The 24,731-nt window shown below is 39.1% G+C and overlaps 1 protein-coding gene across 2 annotated transcripts; it reads left to right on the top strand.

The window, feature by feature from the left end:
- Positions 1-20,879: 20,879 nt before the first annotated feature.
- Positions 20,880-23,100, top strand: LOC103696091 (protein DMR6-LIKE OXYGENASE 2-like). 2 transcript variants are annotated; one of them, XM_026800772.4, is made up of 4 exons: positions 20,880-21,169; positions 21,248-21,495; positions 21,601-21,895; positions 22,739-23,100. In XM_026800772.4, exons 1-4 carry the CDS (start codon positions 20,945-20,947, stop codon positions 22,982-22,984), a joined length of 1,014 nt encoding a protein of 337 aa, XP_026656573.2. In that variant the 5' UTR covers positions 20,880-20,944; the 3' UTR covers positions 22,985-23,100. The 2 variants fall into 2 exon arrangements, with proteins under 2 accessions (XP_026656573.2, XP_008775841.2); XM_008777619.6 differs by having other exon boundaries at positions 20,881-21,169; positions 21,601-21,922.
- Positions 23,101-24,731: the final 1,631 nt, after the last annotated feature.

Raw genomic sequence — 24,731 nt, 5'->3', positions numbered from 1 at the left:
CTTCTTTTTCAATAAATCTCATGAGTGCCGATGCTATTTAGTATTGGCAGCCTCCAAACTAGGCCGACACTTATAAGCGTCGGCATAGCTTAAGTTTTTGCACCCCTACCTATCCAACGCTTTTCAAAGGGTTGGCATAGCTTAAGTTTTGACGCTTTTCAAAGGGTTGGCGCCAAAATTAGCGATGCTTATAAGCATCGGTACAGACTCTAAAAAGCATCGAAAAAGACTATTTTTTTGAAGTGTCATGACTGAAGACCTAAAGCTCAACTCAGCCCCAGCATGATGTAGCCTGTGCTAATCGATCCCACAATGTTACAAGTTGACCAGGAGTTGAACATAACTACTCCTTAATAACATATCTTAAATTCTCCCCATTCAAATTTAATTTTTGAATTCAAATTCATAAAATTTGAATTCAAATTATTATTGTAATCTTGTCATTATTTTTTTCTAGTTTCTCTCTATTCAAATTCAAATTCAAATTCAAATATTGAATTTGAATTGTTGCTGTAATTTTTTCTTATTTTTCTCCTATAATCACTCTTGTACATGCTATATATGTTCAACAAAAATTCAAAGAAATTCCAACCAATCAAGAGGGATTTTAGCCATCTCATTGCATCTCTTTCAGACAGGTGACTTAAATTCAGAAATTGAATTTAAATAGAGAGAATTTAAGGTATGTTATTACTCTTACAAAACTAGCAATAGTCTCTTATCATGATTGGGAAAACTTTTCAAGATGGTTCAAGTCTTATCAACAAATTCCTAAAGATAATAACCCATCTAGTGACACCTATGGTCACCTCTAATACACTAACCATAGCTACTTTGGATGTAGGGGAGTATGTGCTAATTCTTGAGTCAACAGAATTGACAGCACCCATGCATGTAATTCTCGAGCCTATTAGTGGATGGATAAGATTCTATGGTTTCTAGATAGCTTTCGATGGCAAGACATGGAAGAGTGATTAGGACTCAAGAGACTTTTAAGTTGCTAAGGCTGAGGAGGAATTTGCAAATCGTGGAGGCGGCGGCAGAGTGGTCCGTGGTGCAAAGAATGGCATCAACTCTTCTTTCTAGATTTGGAGATATCTTGTCAAAAGTTTCGAACGACATCTTCTTATTCTTTGTTATCATACCTCCTGATTATGATCCTTCATGTTTTTTTTCTGTCTTTGCTATGATGCTTCATGTTTTCTTTGCCTTTGTTACATTTATTCATTTTTGATGTAAAATTTTCTGAAATCTAATATTTCGGAAAAATTTAACAAAAGCTAGGGTACTCAAATGTAATATTTCTTCTCTACAAGGTGTTATCGGGAAATGGAAAGGTGTGAACCTTTTTTTACGTATAACCCCTTCTTCACTCGTCGCTCGGCTATTAATTTAAAGTTAGAGAATAAATACATCTTTAAAGCCACTCTGATGCAGGACAAATGTAGGAAGGAGAGAGAAAGAGGAAGAAGAGGAGGGGGAAGAAGAAGACCAGGAGGCTAATTTTCATTCATCATTCATCAAACTCTAAACATGAGTATGGACCCATATATGTAGGGTCACAAAATAATAAATAAACCCCTACAAATAAAATAATTTCAAAAAGGCCCTAAAATGACAATATGCAAATAAACCCAAATAATAATATTCAAATAAACCGAATCAACATAAAATAAACCTAACTAAAATAAATCAATCCAAAATAAAATCAGGCTGGTTGAATTGGCTGGGACCCGCTGAGATGCCGGATCCTATGGAGACCGGTTGACTAGGCACTGGTGTCCGCACACTCAGTGTCAAGCTGGAAATTCTAGCAGCCTTACCATGCATGTACCTGGTACCTAAAGTCTGAAAACCTTAGGATCAAAGTAATAAAGAGACACCTTTGCAGCTTGTCTTTCTTGCTGATTTTCTTTTGTTTCGCCTTTTCCATATTTTTTTTCTTGGGTAGAATCCAAAGCACTGACATCGGCATGGAAATTTTTGCTACAAGTTTGACCCTTGTGAATCAATCCAAAGAATACTCCTCAACAGGAGATACGAGGGCTTACGGCACTTATGCAGACTAGTGAGCCAAATTTGACCTATGGAAAGTTCAGGTCATGATGATCTAATCGATATAGGCCCACATAGAATATATTAAATTTGAGGTATTTATTAAATAAATGTTGATTTGAGAAAGGATGTTAATATACCTTTAATGGTCATGTTTCTCCATTCCTTGCATTATGGCCTTTTCCTAATAATTATTTCAAATATCTTGCTTTTGTATTATTTCATGGATCGATTTTTCCCGGTAACTGTGCAAGTGTGCAATATCATGACGGAGAGAAAAAAAAAAAACAAACAACTTGAAGCCATAAATTAGGTATGTTTTTTCAAAGAACTCTTTGTTTCTAGAATATTTATATTTTGTTGGTATTATAACTTCCTACTCCTCATTTATTGAGGCTTTGTCTATTTTTGATAATTATAAACCAATGATCCCAAACCATAGCCATGTACTAAGTATCCTGCGACTTTGAAAGAAAAAGTAAAATACTGATGTAAACTTTACAGCTTAATAAGAATTTCCACGCACCCAAATTAGTATAATAATAATATAACTTTAAAAATAGGAAATAATCAAAGCTAATATAAATATGATGCTAAAAAAAACTTTTGATACGAGCTATCCTCATAATAAAATAATTATTCCAATTCAGCAATGTATCATATAGTATTAAAATATCTTTCCTTGCAATTTGTATTCCAAATAATTATCTTTGGTTTTTATTTGTATAAATCAGATCCGGTAATGTTTAGCCTTTTGACTCTGGACTAACCACAACCATATTTTAGGCCAATGGTGGAATATTAATAGTACCAAATTTCTGGCCTATGATAGGGCATTAATAGTTAATAGATACCATATTTCCGACTAATGGCGATGCTTCAACAGGTATTATGTTTTAAATCCATAGCGGGGCATCAATAATACCATATTTTTTGTCTATGGTGGGACATCACCAAGTATCATTTTCCAACTCATGGCAGAGCATCAACAACATAGCTACTTCAAAGCACCACGACCAACTATCCAAATATATAATTCATTTTTTCATGCTTGTTGAATAAATATAATTTGAAGCCATATTTTTTGCAAAATTCAATGCACATAAGTATTAGAATCCACGCAAATCAAAATCAACAACATATGCTCCATATATCCATAAAAAATCATACATCATCAAGAAATAATTATGTAATGAGCGGTTATCATATTCCAAGTAAAGCCAAAATCATTGATGCATAGAAATAGCATATATACAGACGATCATTGCCCAAAAATTCGTATCTCTATTGGTGACAGATTCTGTTGTATTTATTAATGATTAAATGTTTTATATTATTACAATTCTTTGGTGGTATGGTTGGTTTGTTTGTGGGTTTTGTACTCACAAGATTATGGGTTCGAGTCCTTCTTTCCACTGTTTTTTTGTGTCACCCCATCCTTCCCACATGCTTTTATGACCGTGCAAAGCTTCAAAGGGAAGACGCTGCTGCACGAACGTAAAAGCAAGGATGCTTTTACGACCGTGCAAAAGGGAGACGCGCGGAGACAGACGCGCCCGTCTACTTGTCTGCTTTTACGACCGTGCAAAAGGCACGGGACGCGCCCGTCTGCTTTTACGACCGTGCAAAAGGCACGGACGCTCTCTTGCGGGACGCACCCATCCACGCTACCTCACGTAAAAGACGCGCCCACAGCCAAACGTCTGTTAAAAGCCTATAAATAGAGAAATACAATTCTGTAGACAAAAGCAAAGGTTTCCAAATTCCTTTTCATTCTCTACTCTCTCTTCCACCAGTTAAAATATTTCTTTCAAAATTGTTTAACGGGCTTGAAGCATATTGATTTTGGGTTCAAAGCCTTCTTTGATCCGTGCAAATCATCGAGGCAGAAGGAACGAGAGGCTGTTGTATCTCAGGAGTAGAACGCCATCCAAGCCTAGTGCACTGTAAAGCGGCGAAATCTACTTCAAGGAAAGTGACCAACATACCACGCCTCAGCATCTCGGGTTCCATTTTTCCTACTTTTACCTTTAATTTTTTATTTTAGCCTATTACTGCCTATTATTTATTGAAGTAGAATAGTTTAGTTTTATTTCTGCTTCAAATTTATTGCCAACAATCTTGAAGTAGATTTCTACGTATAATAGGCTAGTAATTAGAGTTACCCCAATGGCCAATGCAAGTGACCCGGTTCCTCCTGAAAAGTTTAATGGAACTAATTTTAAGCGTTGGAGAGAGAAAATGGAAATCTTCTTAACCACGCTTGGATTATTTTCCATAATTTTTGACTCTCCTCCAAATGAGGATGAGAATGAACCGGCTAGGACTTGTAATTTAGAGGAATTTAGGAAGAAAGACTACCTGTGTAGGGGTAGGATTTTGTCCTATCTTTCTGATCCCCTTTTTGATGTCTATTGCACTTTGAAAACCTCTAAGGAGATTTGGGATGATCTTAATAAAAAATATGGTATCCAAGATGCCGGAATGGACAAATATACCGCTAGTCAATTTTTGTCTTATAAGATGGTAGACACAAAGCCCATAGTTGACCAAGCCCATGAGCTAACAGTGATTTATCATGAATTAGGCTTAAGAGGAATGGGTATAACTGAGAGCCTTCAAGTTGCTTGTACCATTGACAAGCTTCCACCTTCTTGGAAAGAATTTGGATTGTCTCTAAAACATAAGACCGAAGAAATGAGCATGAAAACCCTACTATCTGCCATTAGGATCCAAGAGCAACATCTTGAAAAAGACAATGAGCAAATTATGAACCCTGAGTTTCTAACTAAGGTGAATTTTGTAGAAGGCCAGAATAAAACCTATAGGTTCAAAAACTCCAAATTTGAAAAGGGTGGACCTAAGAACAAAGGAAAATCCATGAAGCCAAAACACCAGATCAATAAGAATGATCGGAGGCCGATTTGCTACAATTGTGGAAAATCCGGTCATATAGCACGAGTATGCCGGATAAAGAAGAAGAAGTATCAGAACTATGAACATGCACCTCCTCAACCTACCAATCCACAAACCAACATGGTGCTATCCAGTACTGGTCCTACTAGTACTGATGATCGGTATGTAACTTTAAGTCCAGAGTTAAATTTGGCAATTCATTCTACCGATTGGTTAGTGGATACAGGTGCGAATGTTCATATGTGTACTGATCGTACCCTTTTTACTGTTTATCAGGTCCGGAGCGGCCTAACAGTGACTATGGGAAATTCCACCTCGGCACGAGTACTTGGAACTGGAAAAGTACTTCTAAGGCTTACATCTGGGAATGTACTTCCTCTATTTAATGTGTACCATGTACCCGAAGGAAGGAGGAATCTGATCAGCGGATCTCTTCTGATAAGGAGTGGCTATTCTTTGTTATTTCAATCTGAGAAAGTGATTATAACAAAGAATGGAACATTTGTAGGCAAAGGCTATGAGTGTGATGGCTTATATGTAATTAATAAAATGAATGATGTACCTTTGGATATTCCTTCTTATAGTAATAATAAAGTTATTCTTTCAGTATGTTCTTCATTTCTTTGGCATGCTAGATTAGGACATGTGAATAATAATACTATTAAAAGAATGATTAGTTCTGGTTTATTACCTAATGTTTCATTAGATGAAAAAGAAAAGTGTCTAATTTGTGTTCAGTCTAAGCAACCTAGAAAACCATTTAAAATGGTAAATAGAAATTCCACCTTATTAGAATTAATTCATTCGGATGTATGTGAACTAAATGGAACTTTGACTAAAGGGGGAAGAAGGTATTTCATAACCTTCATAGATGATTATTCTAAGTATTGTCAAGTTTATTTGATGAAAACTAAAGATGAAGTAATTGAGATATTTAAGTCTTATAAATCTTTAGTAGAAAATCAACTTGACAAGAGAATAAAGATTCTCAGGTCAGATAGAGGAGGAGAATACACCTCTAATGACTTGAATGAATTCTGTAGAGTTAATGGAATTCTACATGAAGTAACACCTCCCTATTCACCTCAGTCTAATGGAGTGGCTGAAAGGAAAAATAGGACTTTGCAAGATATGGTAAGATCTTTGCTAGCCAACTCGGGTTTACCTGAGGTTTGGTGGGGGAAAGCAGTGCTTACTGCATGTTTCTTGCTTAATAGAGTTCCATTTAAAGGTTCTAATGAATCTCCTTATGAACTTTGGAAAGGAAGAAAACCTAACCTAAGCTTCCTAAAAGTTTGGGGTTGTTTGGCTAAGGTTAATATTCCTTTAATTAAGAAAAGAAAATTAGGACCTAATACTTTTGATGCTATATTTCTTGGTTATTCTCTTAATAGTGCTACTTATAGATTCTTAGTCATTAGTTCTGATATTAATGGCATAGACAAGAATACTATAATTGAATCTAAAGATGCTTCTTTCTTTGAAGACGTCTTTCCTTTTAGAAATAAAATAGAAAAGCATATAATAGATAGATCTAATAATGCATCTTGTAGTTCACCTTCTAATGAAAATGAAAATGAACTTATTGATGTTAATGAACTTGGTAGAAGCAAAAGAATTAGGAAAAAGAAAGATTTTGGATCTGATTTTTATACCTTTATGGTTGAAGATGATCCTAAAACATATAAAGATGCCATGAACTCATTAGATTCTATGTTTTGGAAGGAAGCTATTAATAGTGAAATGAATTCACTTATGACTAATGAAACATGGTTTCTAACTGATTTACCACCTGGTAGTAAGGCTATAGGTTGTAAATGGATATTTAAGAAGAAATTAAGACCTGATGGTTCTATTGAAAAATATAAAGCAAGATTAGTTGCTGAGGGCTTTTCTCAGAAAGAGGGTATTGACTACTTTGATACATATTCTCCTGTGACTAGGATAACCACAATTCGTACTTTAATTGCACTGGCTTCAATCCATAATTTGATAATTCATCAAATGGATGTAAAGACTGCCTTCCTTCATGGTGATTTAGAGGAAGAGATCTATATGGATCAGCCAGAGGGATATGTGGCTCAAGGACAGGAAAGAAAAGTTTGTAGGTTAGTCAAATCCCTCTATGGTTTAAAACAAGCTCCTAAGCAATGGCATAGAAAATTTGATGAAATAATTGTTTCTTATGGCTTTAAAGTAAATGAATCTGATAAATGCTTATATTCTAAGTTAGAAAATGATTCATGTGTTATCTTATGTTTATATGTTGATGATATCTTAATTTTTGGTACTGATATAAATATTGTAACTGATATCAAGAATTTTTTATCTAATAATTTTGATATGAAAGATTTAGGTCAGGCAAAGGTAATTCTTGGTAACAGAATTACCAGAATACCTAATGGTATAATCTTTGATCAATCACAATATATTGAGAAAATTTTGAAGAAATTTGATAAGTATAACTGTAAACCAGTGAGTACACCTTATGAGCATGGTTTAAACTTGAAGTGCAACAAAGGTGATCCAGTAGCCCAAGAAAAATATGCTCAGATTATTGGGACACTGATGTATATTGCAAATACAAGTAGACCTGACATTTCCTATGCTATAGGAAAGCTCAGTAGGTTTAATAGTTGCCCTAGTCTTAGTCACTGGGAAGCACTGGACAGAGTACTTAGATACTTGAGAGGTACCATGTCTTATGGTTTACATTACTCAAGATTTCCCACTGTACTTGAAGGATACAGTGATGCTAGTTGGATCACTGATTCAATGAACCGAAAAGGAACCAGTGGATACATATTCATGTTGGGTGGTGCAGCTGTTGCTTGGAGATCATCCAAACAAACTGTGATCACCAGATCCACTATGGAGGCTGAGATTGTAGCCTTAGATTCTGCATCTCAAGAAGCAGAATGGTTTAAGAATCTTATGTCAGAAATTCCTATTATGGAAAAGCCTATACCTGCTATCTCTTTGTTATGTGACAATGAAGCTGCAATTAATACTTGTAGAAATACTGAATATAACAAAAGAAACAGAAGACACATTAGTGTGAGACATAAGACAATTAGATACCTAATTAAAAATGGTATCGTGACTTTGGAATTTGTTAGATCTGAAGGTAACCTAGCAGATCCTTTGACTAAAGGACTAGCTAGAAGCAAAGTCATAGAAACATCAAGGGGGATGGGACTGAAACCCATAAAGAATCATTGACAATGGCAACCCAACCTATTCTGACTGGAGATCCCAAGACGAAAGGTTCAACGGGAAAAACAAGTTGTTTAATGATTAGTTAGCACTATTATTAAAATGACTTTATGTCATTTGGTCTCTCCCTATGATGTGAGTGCTAAATATAGCAGAGGTATACGGAAGAGTTTAAAACTCTGAATGAGTCCGAGTCTATGACAAGGTGCTATGCTGCGAGCACCCTTGGAGGATTCACCTATGTGAGTGTGACTGTGTGGCCGCAGTCTATGGGGATAAGGGTTTAACCCCTAGAGCGCTCATGAAACTGAGATATTGGTGCATGAGGCCAAAAAGCACCACCTATGATGAACCCAGTATTTGCATTTGTCATGAGTGAAGTATATGGAAATTTGAACTAAAGGATTTGGTTCAAAGTTTTTTAGCTACCACTATTCCTTTCAGATGGAAGTATACTTTCACTAGGTAAAGGTTCAAAGCCGCAAGCTACCTTTATTGAAGTCGTGACATAAAAGTCCGGTATGACTATTTTTATAAAATCTTAAAAAAAAAAAAAAACATTTTAATCAGGTGGGGGATTGTTGTATTTATTAATGATTAAATGTTTTATATTATTACAATTCTTTGGTGGTATGGTTGGTTTGTTTGTGAGTTTTGTACTCACAAGATTATGGGTTCGAGTCCTTCTTTCCACTGTTTTTTTGTGCAATTCTGTAGACAAAAGCAAAGGTTTCCAAATTCCTTTTCATTCTCTACTCTCTCTTCCACCAGTTAAAATATTTCTTTCAAAATTGTTTAACGGGCTTGAAGCATATTGATTTTGGGTTCAAAGCCTTCTTTGATCCGTGCAAATCATCGAGGCAGAAGGAACGAGAGGCTGTTGTATCTCAGGAGTAGAACGCCATCCAAGCCTAGTGCACTGTAAGGCGGCGAAATCTACTTCAAGGAAAGTGACCAACATACCACGCCTCAGCATCTCGGGTTCCATTTTTCCTACTTTTACCTTTAATTTTTTATTTTAGCCTATTACTGCCTATTATTTATTGAAGTAGAATAGTTTAGTTTTATTTCTGCTTCAAATTTATTGCCAACAGATTCAACTCAGTCTGTACTTTAGTTATCAAAGTGTACAATACGAAGCATCAATTTCCCATAAAAAATATTCTAGCGAGGAAAATTTTTTTTCGTGAATGAAACTTTGCTCACATGGGTTAAATTTGGTTGATCATGGGAGTCCAACATATGGCATGGTCCAACTCCAAACCAGGCCACAGATGTCAAGTCCAGACTCGACCGAAGCAAATAAACAGGCCCAAGTACTTCAAGTCGCATCCCAAAGCCAAATGGAATTGCTATAATGCATTTAAAATTAGAGTCGAGCACGGTGAAACCCAACGTGCACGGGGGGTAAGACCCAACATTTTTTGCTATGATGCATTTAAAATTAGAGTCGAGATCTTTAACTCTATCCATAATGAATAAACTATCATCAACTTAAACTAGAATATCGACACTCATGGTGTGAACCAGTTCTTTTGTCTTTTTCATGGGAGGGAGGCTGGCCACCCATGTTATTAAGAAAGAGAAAATACGTGAGGAGCACCATGGAAGGGTCCAAATAAAGTTGACTCATCTTTCGATCGTGGCAAATAATGCTCTAGAATGCAACCAATACCATGCCATAAGCCTGCGTGAGCCGTGGCTTCTTCATGCATGATGTAATCCAACAGATAAGAGACCGGCTGTTTGTGCGCCAACTTCACGAATGCACCATGAAGGTGGAAGAAATCATACTTTTGGGTGAGTGCGCCTTTCATCGGACTACTCATGTCTATAGAGAGGCGAATAGAGAGGAGGACTGGATAGCATTCTTTGTGGCTCAGCATTTTGGGAGTTTCATTTGGGACGACCACTCTTTGGTCCCATTTTCTTTGTAGGAGAAAAAGAGAGGAACGCCCATCCAAACTTCTTATTATTTCTCGTATGTAAGGGCTGCAGACTCACGCTCTAAGAACGCCTCACGGCCCTCTCCAAATGCCATTGACTGACCCAGCTTGCACCAGGACTACCCGACCCCAATGGGGGACATCACCGAAGACTCGATGCCATTGAGCATATACTTAAGCTATTGCTGGAACAATATTCCTTTCTAGAACCCGTTGGAGGACAAACTCAATTGACTTGACTCTTGGAATTGCAAATACGTACGCTGCCTTCCATTATTGGAGCTCTCCAATACTTCGATGACGTCAGTTCATTGTGTATCATGAGCTCCATTATTGCTGAAAGAAAATTCTCATTGGAGGACAAACTTAATTGACTTGACTCTTGGTTGCATGACGCTGTTAGAGAACAACTGGTGCAAGACTGGTTACTTGGCTAATACTCTAGCTATTCAATACTTAAATTGGGATGATATCGGTTCATTATCTTTCGAATCGGGATGAGATGCATGTGGAGAGATTCATAGCTAAGATGTTTAAGAAAATTTCTGTATACATGTGGAATAGAATAAGATCTCAAATGAAAAACCTAGATGCCCTTTCTCCCATCCTCTATCAATAGATCCTGGCTCTCTTTCTGGCACCTCTCTTTCTGGTGCAGTAAACTGATCCTCTAAACTTAATTCCTTATACTGACTTAGATTGAATCGGAAAGAAGTGTTCTCATGCAATGAATGTTTGAAAGCTAGTACAGGTATTGGATGAGATGTATATCTATATTAACATATTAAATAGGATTTTTTAAGCTAGACTTAGGTCATGTTTGGTATCGTTTCTTTTTTAATTCAATGTAGAAAAAAATAGTTGGTTATCCATTTCTATTACTTATTGTTTTAAATAACTTTCATTATTTCTAGAAAAAATGGAAGCGAAGAATTTTTATTTCCAGTTTTTTTAAAAGTGGATTTTCACCTCTCTTTCGTCTCCTCCGCCCAACCTCCCAATCTTGCCACCCTTCCGCCTCCTCGAGGCTTTTGTTGCCCTCCTCCTCCTCCCTGCCACCGCCCACCTATTCGGTGACTGCCTCTATCATCTTGCTGCCATCCTTCAAAGTCTTGCAACCTCTCCCGCCCTATCAGTTTATTCGTTTTTAGCATCCATCTTCCTCAATCGTCTGCCCATTCTTTCATTCTCAGTGTCCATTCATTCGTTCTTAGCATCCATCTTCCATCGTCGTCTGTCTGTTTCTTCTCTCGGGAGCGGCAATGTCTGTCCATTCGATCCAACTAGACGTGCTTCTGTTCGAACAACTCTCATGGTATTATCCCCAGTTGCTCCCCTCTTTCACTCCTCACTCTCTTAATGCTTGTCCGGCTCCATACTTTTGACTTCCACCATGGCCTTTCACTTTTGTTATTAAAAAAACTAAATATATTTTATATTGTAAAAAAATTGAAAAAAAGAAAATAGATTTTTTATTTTTAATATTTTTTTAGAAAAATAGAAATAAATACTAAACGCAACCTTAGTTCACATTAAGTAGGGGCCTAGGGATACATTGGTTTGAGTATAGTATCTATTATACATATAAATAATAGCTACTTTTTAGGGTACAAAGAAGTTAGAAAATATAATTTTTATTTTTTATATTTTTGGAATCCTCTTTTAGCTCGCTCTTTTAGTTACTCTCTTCGTTTGTTTTATGTTTTTCCCTTGTGATGTTCTTGACTTTATTTTGGGTCTTATCTATTTTGGTGCAACTTTTTTAGGATTTTGATGAATTCGATGTTTGAAAATATTAATCAAGGACAAAATCTATGATGCATGGTCGTACTAATTAAATCCTGACTATGGCTGGCATAACTATAGAACACTCATATGAAATGTTACTATACATGTACTTATTATTCTATTATTCCTTTTTTTCCTTTTTACTATCACTATTTTGATCAATATTCCAAGACATACCTGGGGGAGAGAGGACCATAATTATTTTATTAAAAAATGGTTAGGCCGAGATTCGGACTCGGCTCTCTCACAAGCAAGAAAACTATATATGCCTGTACACCAAAAAGAAGAACCTCGCCTCTCTCACAAGCAAGAAAACCATATATGCCTCATACACCAAAAAGAATTCTCTCCCCTTCTTAATAAAACCACATTTTCTCTCTCTCTCCCCTATTACAAAATAAAAATTTCACTCGTGGGGGAAATATTGGAGGCCTTGATCTCAGATCAAATCTTCCTTTTGACCTCAGATGTAAGTCGAAAAGAACAGCTTCGGCCCCAGCCGAGCAGTGAACCAACCAAAGTGAGTTATTTTGGCCCCAGCCAAGGAGCTAATCCGTACGAGTCGATAAAGACTGACAACCCTAACAACTTACAGTCCTAGCAGCTCGCAGCTGTGGCAACACTACGCCTTATGCTAGACTATGCCGCACACTGCCCACGTTGACCGGAGCCCATGACAGGGTCGTGTGAACAACCGTTTTCTGGCATTATTGCACGACATGTCGGCCCAGGTAACAACAAAGTTGGCTTCTATGCAAGAGAAATAATCCGAAAGACCTAAGGTATGCAATACACACACAATCTTTCTCACATAGCCCTTGCTCTGCTGAAATTCTCTCCATTCCACACTATTGCATTTCAATTTTGACTGATGGTCCCTTGCCGAAAATCCTCCGGCAAGCGAACTTTTGGTAGGCCATACATGAAGGAGATCCACCCCTGTACCTTGTTCAGCCCGCTCAACTTGTCTTCAGCCGATCTCCTGAGTCGTCTGGGCTACTTTCTGACCTCCACCCAATTTTGGCAGCAATAGATTGGCGCTCCTGAGGTCGAACTCCCGTCACTTCGGGTGGAGAGCTTCAACGAACAGACAAACTTAGATCAGCTTCGAGCCAACCTCGACCTGCTGGAGGAAGCTAAGAAGCGATCTCAAATCCGCATGGCAGCACACCAGTAGAAAGCAACATAATACTATAACTCAAGAGTCAAAAGAAAGCTTTTCCAATTCAGTGACCTTTTCTTGAGAAAAGCTGAAGCATCCCAACCAAGAGAACTTCAAAAGCTGAGTCTAAATTGGGAAGGCCCATACTGGGTAGCCGAAGTTGTGCGACTAGGAGTGTATAGACTGAAGCAGCTCGACGACATTCCAATTCCACGAACATGGAACTCCAACAACTTATGTGTCTATTATCAGTAAGATTCAGTGTATTCCAGGCTCATCTCTAATGAAAAACCCTCTTGTTATACATCTGTCTTCAGATCGAATGTTCTTCCGGTTCTTTGGCTGTATCTTCTGTCGCTCCGGCTGCAGCTTCTACCTCTAATTCAGTTTTTTTATATAATAATATTCTTCTTAATTTAATCAACTGCATATTCGAATTCAAAAATGGGGGTTACGTCAGCTTCGTCGGGTCAGTAGATATGCCCAGCATCTATTTTGACTATAAATGGTACAGAGAAGTCATGACAAATGTATTCGACTTGGGATACCCTGGGGATGCTTGGGCCCCCATGCATAAAGGAGACACCCTAGGGATGCCTAGGGCCTCCCTAAACTAAGTTCGCTCGAGATTCCTTTGAAACTCTAGTTTGGAGATGAACGGAGGCACTGACCTTCTGAAAACCAAGCCTACTCAGATTTTCTCTAGTAAACAACCATGGAGATGTCTCCGGAAGCATACTTTGGAGATGAAAGATTGAGCCCACTTGGATTTTCTCTGATAAGCAACTCCAAAGATGCCTCTGAGAGCATACTCTAGAAATGAGAAAATCGGCCGTTACACCGAAGGCTCGGCAAGTCAACTGACCTCTTCAGGTCAAAAATAGCGCAAGCAAAAGAATCAGATGTCACGCCAATGGATCGACGAGTCAATCAACCTCTTCAGATCGAAAATGGCCCAAATAGAAAAACCGATTGCTGCATTGAAAGTTCAACGAGTCAATCGACCTTTTCAGGCCAAGAATGGCCCGAGCAAGAGAATCGGCCGCTATGCCAAAGGCTCGATGAGTCAACCGACCTCTTCAAGTCAAAAATTGTCCGATAGAAGAACCGACCGCCGCACTGAAGGCTTGGCATACCAACCGACCTCTTTAGGTCGAAAACGACCCAAGCAGAAGACTGAGCCCGCTCGGATTTTCTCTGGTAAGCAACTCCAGAGATGCCTCTTAGAGCATAATCCAGAGATGAGAAAATTGGCCACTGTACCGAAAGCTCGAAGTCAACCGACCTCTTTAAGTCAAAAATAGCTCGAGCAAGAGAATCGGTTGTCGCACCAAAGAATCGACGAGTCAACCGATCCCTTTAAGTTAGGAATGGACCGAGTAGGAGAACTGGCTGCCGCGCGGAATGCTCGACGAGTCAACCGACCTCTTCAGGTCAAAAATGGCTCAGGCAGGAGAACCGACTGCTGCACTAAAGGCTTGGCATGCCAACCAATCTCCTCAGGCCGAGAATGGCTAGAGTCGGAGAACTAGCCGCTGCATTGAAGGCTTGGTTTCCCAACCGACCTCTTTGGATTGGGAACGACCCAAGGAGTAGATGGAACCCAGTCGGAATTATCTAGAAATCGAACTTCGAAAAGATCACCAAAGAGCCTAAGATAAGCTAAAGCTCCATGACTAGGGGGGTTCAGTGAAACGACCTGAACTCGAATAGAGAAATAAACAAACACAATTAAATGTCGAAGTTAGGTACTTTAGAAATTCCTTTACTTTCATTATCTTTCAGTGTGTGTGTATATATATATATATATATATATATATATATATATATATATATATATATATATATATATATATTGAGCTCGGCAGAGCCCGAACGAAAGGAACTACACAAAAGATCAAAGGTTAGGGCGATGACCTAAACTCAGGCAAAAGTAATCAAGAAGGATGAAAACTAAAGTCAGGTACTTCATTTTTTTTTTATTTTCACTGTCTTTATGAATGTACATTTGACTTCGGCAGAAATCGAGCAAAAAGAGCTACAGTGAAAGACCGAGGCTCGGTGCAAACTCATACAAAGTGCAAACAACAACACGACGCAAACCAAGATCAGAGTCAGATCTTTCTGAAGATCCTTGCCTCCAAGATCATCGCTCAGGAGGTCGGGTCCTTGGATGTTATTTGCGATGTCATGGCCAAGATCCAAGACAAGAAGGGCATCCCCCCCAGATTAGCTCCTTCACCTCTCCTCCTCGGCGCCTTCACCATTGCGACCATCAACCTCTATGTGTTCATGGACTCTGGGGTCATCGCCACCTTTGACGCCCCCTCCATCGTCATCATCATTGTCAAGATCGAAGAAGTCCATTGCCGAAAAGAATTGCTGTGCCTGAGCTTGACATTCTACGAAGCCCTTCCAGAAGGTGTTGGCTACGGTCTCTAGGGCCTCCTCTTTGAACTCTTCGGAGGCGCGATATGCTTTGACCGCCTCTGCAACCCTCACCTTAGCACGAATGGGTTCCTCCCTAGCTTCGACAGCCTCCCACTTGACTTGGATTAGCTTCTCGGCAAGTTCCATGACCTTCTGCTCAGAAGTGCGGTAGGCCTCCCTGAATGAGGACAGTTACCCCCCCATATCACCGCTTGGGTCTATGCGACTGAGGCATGTGCTTTCACCGATCCGACTTTGTCTTCAACTGCCTTTGCCCTCAGTTCAGCCCGCCAAGCCTGCGCCCCGGCATCCTCCATCCCAACCTCGGCTTGATGAGTGCACTCCTCAACGATCTCCACCTGCGCCTTATGCTTGGAGATGCACCACGGGAGTATCTTGATCCTCTCGTGCGTGCAAGTAACCTCGAGGGCATCTTGAGGAAAAGAAAAAGTCATTTTCCAAGGAAAGTGAGTTGGTAAAAATTTTAGAAACTTATCCGAATAACTATGGTATAGGCCCCGTCGAAGAAATCGGTGGCATCAAGGTAGAATATGAGCTTCTTGTCGGCTCCGAGCTGCACAGCTCGAACCTGCTCTCTCGCCACCTTGGGAGTCTCCAAAGCCGAAATGGACTCTTTGACCACCCGCTTCGGGGAGTGGGTTTGAGACTTGCGGGCCGAGGCTAAAGAGCCCTCGCTCGGGAAGGACAGCCCGAGGTCCGATCACGCCCACGCACGAACCTCAAGAGATGGTTGGCGTGGGGGCGGGGCGTCAAAGCAAGGTTTAGCGAGAGGGGCTAACCCAGCTAGTTGAACCATCGACCTTGGAGTCAAGCTCCACAATCTCCCCTCAAGGAACTGGCACCTTGGGGGAAATGTTAGGAGCCGAGGCCTTGACACTAACCTCGACGGTGACCTCAGTAGCACGTGCCGAGGAGGACTCCCCCCTCGACCTCTTCTTTCGAGGAGCCTCATCCTCGGCGGCCGTAGCCGACTTCTTCTTCACCTTCCTCCTCTTGCGAATCAGTGAGAGATCAAACTTCATGGTGGCAAGAGCAGCAAAATTGAAGATAGAGTTATTCCACAATAGAGTGGTGAAAAGATAGAGAAAACCCAAAAAAAGCTTACCCTGGGGGTCGAACAACAACTCTTGCAGGGCGGAAATCTCGGATCAAGATTACAGAAGCCCGTCTAAGGCCCTTTGATCATTATCATACAATCTCAGAGACTAATTCAGGTCTCTCCGAGGTGCCCTCCCCATGACGTCAAACCCCCATGGCTGCTAAGAGTGGACGAAGAAGAACCTCCTTTTCTACCCATGGATGGAAGAGGGAGTACCTCGGAGCAGCTGGCGGTCTTTTCAGAAGAAAAATACTCCTAGTTGCTATCTCAAGGATGTCTCTTCATGGTGAAGCACCCTCGAAAAAGAGGACCGAGGCTTAGATGCTCTGAAGAAGATTGAGATAAAGAAAACCGACTAAGATCCGCCAGAAGTTCGACACCAGTTGGGTCGGAACAAGGCGGTAGGACCCCATCAATTGTACAAAAAAAGGAGTGGAGAGAAAGTCTTAGCCCGGCCCATAGAGTCTCCTCATACAAGCCAAGCCTAGAAGGATGCATGTTAGTCACCCGTTCATCAGGACCAGTGAGCTCGAAGGTAAACTTGGAGGGCGCAAAGTGTTGAGCTCGGATGAGGTCCATTTTCTTCTGAGTAAGGATGGACACCTTATATTCTGGGCCAGCCGGACCTCAAACTTTATCCGAAGGCGAAGACTGCCAACCTCGAGAAGAGCGGTCAAATGGACGACACTCCTCCAAGGTGTTGGCCTCAGCCTTGCTCATGGAGACAGAAGAAAGGCAGAGGGAAAGATCTAGAAAAAGATGAAGAAGGGCGCAGAGACGAAAAAGAAGAAGACGAAAAAAAGGTCGAGCAGCTAAAGAGCAAAAATCCACTAAAGATAGAGAAATGCGGAGGATGCCAATGCCATGAATGAAAGACTTCACCATAACACCACCCGAAGTCATAGACGCTCGAGTACTCAGGTGGAGAGACAGATGGAGCAAAAGGTAGAGTATGAGTGTTGGGGATGCCCTTATATTGGGACGCAAACGACCTGATTTGAACACCTGTCTGGCTACCCAAGTAGATTGAGCCACGTATCGACCTAGGGTACGGCATGAGCGATCCAACGGATTGCTACATTGATGGCTTCTCAGAGTCGCCCCACAATGATGACATCTCGAGATAGCCCGAATTCAGCAATACTTCGAGAAGACCATCCAGCGCATTTAACGCTCCTGACAAAGATCTCACCCTCAATCGAGGGGACTGCTCGACTTTCATCGCTCGAACCAGAATGTAGTTTGACCTCGAAAGTTGGGGGTAAGTAGTAGAAAAAAATATCGGATGCCTCAACCTTGGACCAGATCTTCCCTTTGACCTCAGATGTAAGCCGAAGAAATCAGCCTCGACTAGCCGAGCAGTAAACCAACCAAAGTGACTTACCTCGGCCCCAGCCGAGGAGCTAATTAGTATGGGTCGACTAGAACTGACAGCCCTAATAATTGACACCCTCGCAATTTGCAACCGCTGCAAAGCTGGTTCTGCTATACAAATAGAACAATCCGGAGGATCTGAGGTATGCAATACACATACAATTTTTCTTATGGAGCTCTCACTATGCTGAAATTCTTTTTCTTCCATATCATTGCCTCTTGATTTTGACTTAGGCATCGGAGGATCCTTTGCCAGAAATCCTCCAGCAAGCGGATATTTTGCAGGCCACACATGGAGGAGATCTACCCTCCGCACCTCGTTCAGCCTGCTCAGCCCATCTCTAGCCAACCTCTGAGTCGTCCGGGTTGTGCTCCGACCTAAACCCATTTTCGGCAGCAACAAATATCCCATTTCAACTAAAAAAACAAACTCCGATATATTATGCATAAGACTCAACCTAGCTAAAATGGACCAACTCTAAAACAAAAATCCTAATAGACTCGGAGTTGGGAATGAATCTCAAAAACTCTTCCTTATTGCAAATTCATGTTGATACTATTGGACTTATCGATGTCGCAAAATGCCAAGCATTGCCAATATTACTATAGCAACAACAAAATGCAATAACTTGTCGAACCAATAATTAAACGATGTGTCTTCTTTATCAACTCGAGCAATAACCCCTTCATTGGCTCGTCCTCTTTGATGTATGTCTTAAAGTTGGCAATATCTTTTCATACTTTCTCTTAGCATTGACTCCACAATCACTATGCCAAGATTCCATCAAACATCTAACATACAACATCGGGCACTAAGTTTCCAATATTAACCACAGCTTAACATAACATCGACTATTACTAGCAAATAAATAAAATCAACAATAAAACTATGACCACAATCACATACCTTCAGTTGAGTAGCTCCATATATGTGCATAAGGCTGGTTCCTTCATATGTGATCAAACCATTATGCATATTCTAATTGCTTAAATTCTAGAGTAGCTTCAAAACTAATAGGTGCACGAAAAGCCACGTCGAATATTGAGACACAACATGAATCATTCATACCAAACATATTTTCTTATTGCTTAATCTCTGAAATTATTTCAAAATTAATTAAATTTTCATCCTTATGGCTAAATAAATCTCCAAAAGAAATATCCATATCTTGAATATCTTCAGCATATGACTCTTCTGCATGATTTGACTTCTTGATTGATTTTTAAGCTGATCAATTTTTTCATACTCTAATTTTTTTTCTAAACTTGATCCAGTCTCTTATTGATTAAGCTCCTCCTGTTTCAAATCTTCATCTTTAAACCAATTCTACTCTTCTTTTGGATTTTCAGGAAAGCCTAGACCAAGATCCACTCTTTAGACAACTTTTATTTGAGATGTCCCATCTTGCTAGATCATGAGTGGACAACTGCAAGATTTTTTCCATACTTTCTTTATTTTTTTATATTCTAGATAGGGAGATAATTTTTTTATTTATTGTAGCTTGGATAATCCATATCACCTTTCTAGATTTTATATTCTACTTTCTTCTTGAAATTTTCATTATCAAAAGTATCTATTCGCATCATCTTTGACTCTTCGAAGATATCCCACAAATCTTATTCTTTTAAAAATGATTTGACAATAGACTTCTAAATTGGATAACATGAGCTATTTAACTTATAGAGACAAATGGTAGTGGCAAAAGTAACTATATTTATATTGGTGAAGTCGACCATCATGATCTGAATATGGAATCACAATAGAGTCTACAAGTTTGCCCACATGCAATATGAATTACTGAAAATTCTAGAACCACGTTGAACTACAAACATACGAACTACCAATCTTAGAGCCTGTGGTTCTGATACCATGTAAAGCCACAAATACATGAACTACCAATCTCAAATTCTATAACTCTAATACCATGTAAAATTACATGTTACTCGGTGTAAATCAAATATGACGGTCCAGGATCTAGGACAAACAACAAACAGAATAACAAAAAAATATGTTGGAAGAAAAATTTTGGAGAGAGGAGAATAATTATTTTATTCAAAATTTTAAGGTGAGATTCAAACTTGGCTTTTTTTGTTTTGGTACAATGATGGTTCACACACAATGGATATAAAAGAGCCAAGTTCCGAAACTTGGCTCTTTCATAAATAAGAAGGTCACACACGCCTCATACACCCAAAAACAATTCTCTCTCTCTCTCTCTCTCTTAATAAAAACACATATTCCTTCTTCTACTACAAGACACAAATATTTTTATTCTACTTCAACTTAAAAAAAACAAACTTAAATATATTATGCATAAGCCTCAATATAACTAAAATGGACCAACACTAAAAACAGAAGTCCTAATAAAACTAGGACTTGGTGATGCATCTCAATAGGGTGGCTATTGGTGGTCAGAGGTCCAAATAATACCTCCACCAAGCCAAAAGTTAAAAATAATTAATTTTTAATTGTTTAATGCATGGTCAGAAAATCTGAAAAAGAGACATATTCATAAGATAATATCATCATGATTTCAAATTTGCATCATTTTAGTAAATACTTTTTTCCAAATGAAAAAATTTATACACTTATTTGATATCATGCTGATAGGGAAAAAAAAAGAAGATAAAACATCAGCAATCTCCTATATCCACCCTGCATTTGACTTCACCAATAACTTTTTTTTTTTTCAATTTTCAGCTTATCGATACAGTCATTGCACTTCTATCCCATCTTATCCCGAAAGATAAAGTGACAACTTATGAAAAGCGAAAAAAAATTTATTACAAGGGTATTGCCGGTCCAATTTAATCAATCAGAAGATTTACTTCAAGATCATACGAGCGTGAGATATGCTTTTGTGGACTATAAATGACAACCCAGCAGCCACACCAATCCATGATCTCCTCAGACCTCTATCTCGTTCTTCCCCCACCATGATGGCTGTCCCCTCCAAGCTCCTCCTTGCTGACATAGCCCAAAACTGTAGCTCCATCCCCTCCAACTTCATTCGTCCAATCTCCGACCGCCCCAATCTACATGACGTGAAGACCTCAGACGCATCAATCCCCCTCATAGACCTTCAAGGCCTCACCGGCCCCGGCCGCAGCAAACTTATCAAAGAAATTGGTGCTGCATGCCTGAAGGATGGATTCTTCCAAGTATCAGAACTCTTTCTATACCTTGCAGGTATGTTGGTGTAATCCCTCCTAATCTAACAGTGTCCATGATTCTGGTAGGTCAAGAACCATGGCATCCCTGAGGCGGTGATCGACGACATGTTATGTGTGTCAAAGGAATTCTTCCATTTGCCCGAGTCTGAAAGACTGAAGAAGTACTCCGATGACCCCATGAAGACGTGTAGACTCTCCACCAGCTTCAACATCAAAACAGAAAAGGTTGGCAGCTGGAGGGACTACTTGAGGATCCATTGCTACCCTCTCGAAGATTTCGTTCATGAGTGGCCCGACAGCCCTCCATGCTTCAGGTGTGAAATAATCAATTCTCCCCTTGCCTATCTACAGAAGATTTTCTTTCTTCATTCCATTACAAACGATCATGGTTACCATGCATGCACCATTTTTTATCGCAGACAAGTCGTCAGTGAGTACTGTAAAAGTGTGAGAGAGCTGGCTCTTCGAGTTCTGGAGGCCATTTCAGAGAGTTTGGATCTGGAAAGGGACTTCATGAATAAGGTATTAAGTAGCCATGCACAGCACATGGCCATAAACTACTACCCACCATGCCCGCAACCGGAGCTCACCTACGGATTACCAGGCCACAAAGATCCCAACGTCATCTCTCTCCTGATCCAAGATGGAGTTTCTGGCCTGCAAGTGCTTCGTGATGGGAAGTGGGTCGCCATTAATCCTGAACCGTATAACTTGGTAATTAACCTCGGCGATCAGATGCAGGCCAGTGGACTATCTTTTGACAACTCGAGAAATAATTGTTTCATAATTTTTATTGCTCTTTTATATATTTCTTTCTTGCAAATTCTTTATAAATATATAGTTTATGTAAACTTCTCTTTTCTAATAAAGGCCAGGTGGCTTTGCCTCCCTCTCCATAAAAAAAAAAAACAACAAGAGAGAAATAATTGTTTCATGCAACTCGCTAGTTGATTGTAAGTTTGGAAGTTCTTGTCTTCTTTTCTTATTCCTTCCTTGATGGACTTATATTAAACCTGAAGTCAATCCTCCCACCTTTCTCACCTAAAGACATATGCCACGTTTTGCATTATTTTAATTGACCCGGAAATGACCTGCAAATGGATCTAATTAATTTACTTGCAAGTTAATTTACTTGCCCAAATTTCCTTTTTCACCAAGAACGGGTTGCTAGATATGAACACAAGCGGATGATATATCCTGCTTGGATGGGAATTGGTCGTAGAAGTTGGGCGGAGGAAGAAGTGGGAGGGACTGCAAAAGCAATTGATTCCTCTCTTTCTAGAATTGTGAAATATTAGCTTAAATTCTTCAAAAAGGCAATATCTGGTATTTTGGATAGTCTTTGGAATTGCAAGATAAATGATGGTCCCTTTTGTTTCTCTCAATCTCTCAATCCCTGCCTTGCCTTCTCTTGGTAGACAGTCCCAAAAGTGGGGCCAGAGACCCAATTAGTTCAATTAAAATTCCTTTACGAAAAGTAGAGAACTAGATTCAATCATAATACTCTATAATCTTTATGGCATCTAAACCTTCATATGGTTAATTACTTTTCGGCAGGTACTCAGCAATGGCAAGTACAAAAGCGTGCTCCACCGAGCAGTAGTTAACAGCAATTCTGCGAGGATCTCAATTCCTACTTTCTACTGTCCATCTTCTGATGCCGTGATCAAACCACCAGGATCACTTGTTGATCAAGAGCACCCTTCAATCTATAGGAGCTTCACCTATGCAGAATATTATGAGAAGTTTTGGGACCATGGAATGAATTCCGAGAGCTGTCTCGACATGTTTAAAGCCACCTAGGCTGGTAGTCATAAAGGATATGCTACATGTCTTCGCATGCTTAATTGAAGTTGGTGAAAAAATTCTGAAAGTCTTGGGATCAAATAACAAAAGACAACTCTGGCCCTTATCTTTCTTGCTGGTCTTCTTTTGTGCTGCACTTTCCAAAATGTTGAAATTTTGCTCTGGAATTTGACAGTTTGGTTCAATCCACAGAATTGTAACCTCAAATTAAAGTAGAAGCGCAGAAACTCTTGTGGGAGATACGTACGGTACTTGGAGACTCGTGAGATTTAGAAGACTTCGAGTCTTGGGAGCGGGAAAATTTGGCCCATGCAAACTTCAGGGCCACAGTCTCACGGATGGAGGAAGGAAATTAATCATCTCATACGCGCAAATAGAAAGACTTTAGTACCACGATGTTGACATGATAGTTGATGGCTTCCCCATGATCGCTGTAAAATGATAGAATTTTGAGAAACAACGATATTTTAAAAAAAATGTTAAAAGGATTGTTACAAAATGATAAAATTAAACTAGGATTATAGACAATTATGGAATTCAGTGCCCTGCCAATTATGCATAGTACTGGGGAACCCATTTTCACTCAGATTAGGGGTAAAGAGACAAAACTTCCACATACTCAATATTAATCAATAGACAAGTTCTGAAAAAAAGAAGGGGGCCGGACTCCGGCAAGTAAGGGCGAGAGATCGGGTATTGTCCATCATCTACTTCAATACACGGCTTAAAGGTGAGTAGCTAGGGATTACCTGCACTGTATGTTTTGCATTGCAGCTGCGACATCATCTGATCATGAAGATAGATGGCTATCAAATATTTAGAAATGATGTGTGGTGTATGGTATGCAATGTGACATGATCCGTCGACATGTCCTATTTGATAGTCCTTCATCTCCATGATTCGATGAAGTGGTGGCCATCAAGTAACTCTTTATTTACAAAGATGGGTGCCTCTGCTGCTGGTGACTTCTAACACTTTGTTTATCAAGACTGTTTCTCATTTTTAATAATTATAAAATTGAGTTACATCAAAGCAAAGCAGAATATCAGGTATCTAAATCTTTGATCAGGAGGATGAACCCATAATTTGTTTTGGTGTCGAGCACTATATCCTCTACATATACATGTATATGAGTGCACTTACACATACATGATACTAGTGTTTTGAATCATAGCCGGGATATTGAATCATTTTAGCGACTAAGTCATAAGTCAGCATCCAACTGCGAGGCAATTTCAAATCAATCATTGATCCATGATATCAAAAAATAAATAAAACAAGTTAATATTTAAAATAATAAAATATTTGAAGATATATAAATATAAATATGAATGAATCTCATAAATAATAATAATAAGAATAAAATTTTCATTATATATTTAACATCTACACCATAAAGTGATATAATCTCACAACTTGATTTTGCAAAAAAAGAAAGAAGAAGAGAGAATATATATTAATATTTCTTTATACTATAGATAATTTCCAAATGATAACATGACAAGGAATTTGAACTTTGGATGACAAATTTTTATTATGTCTAAGATCATAAAAGTAAACTAGTAAAATAATAATTTTGGTTATAACACTTTAAGAGATTGATCTTGATGAGTCAAAAATGGATTGATCCAACAGGGCCGATGGGATGACCAGCTAGGTTTGTAGGTCACATATTGTTTTAAATTTTTAGGTTTGAGATCAACCCAATCTCTGTGTAGGCTTTTCAGTTACAAGTTGCATGAGT

This window comes from Phoenix dactylifera, chromosome 10, assembly GCF_051530095.1.
Source record: "Phoenix dactylifera cultivar Ajwa chromosome 10, Ajwa_hap1_PhDact_Kaust_v1.1, whole genome shotgun sequence".
Taxonomy (NCBI): domain Eukaryota; kingdom Viridiplantae; phylum Streptophyta; class Magnoliopsida; order Arecales; family Arecaceae; genus Phoenix; species Phoenix dactylifera.
The sequence above is the reverse complement of the archived record's forward strand: the minus strand, read 5'-3'. Positions and strand labels throughout refer to the sequence as shown.

What these genes read in the sequence shown, in the direction of transcription:
- LOC103696091 (XM_008777619.6), top strand. Translation starts at nt 20,945, where the DNA reads ATGATGGCTGTCCCCTCCAAGCTCCTCCTTGCTGACATAGCCCAAAAC. An exon ending in TGAAGGATGGATTCTTCCAA is followed by an intron (nt 21,170 to 21,247) that starts GTATCAGAACTC and finishes TGATTCTGGTAG; the next exon opens with GTCAAGAACCATGGCATCCC. An exon ending in GACAGCCCTCCATGCTTCAG is followed by an intron (nt 21,496 to 21,600) that starts GTGTGAAATAAT and finishes TTTTTATCGCAG; the next exon opens with ACAAGTCGTCAGTGAGTACT.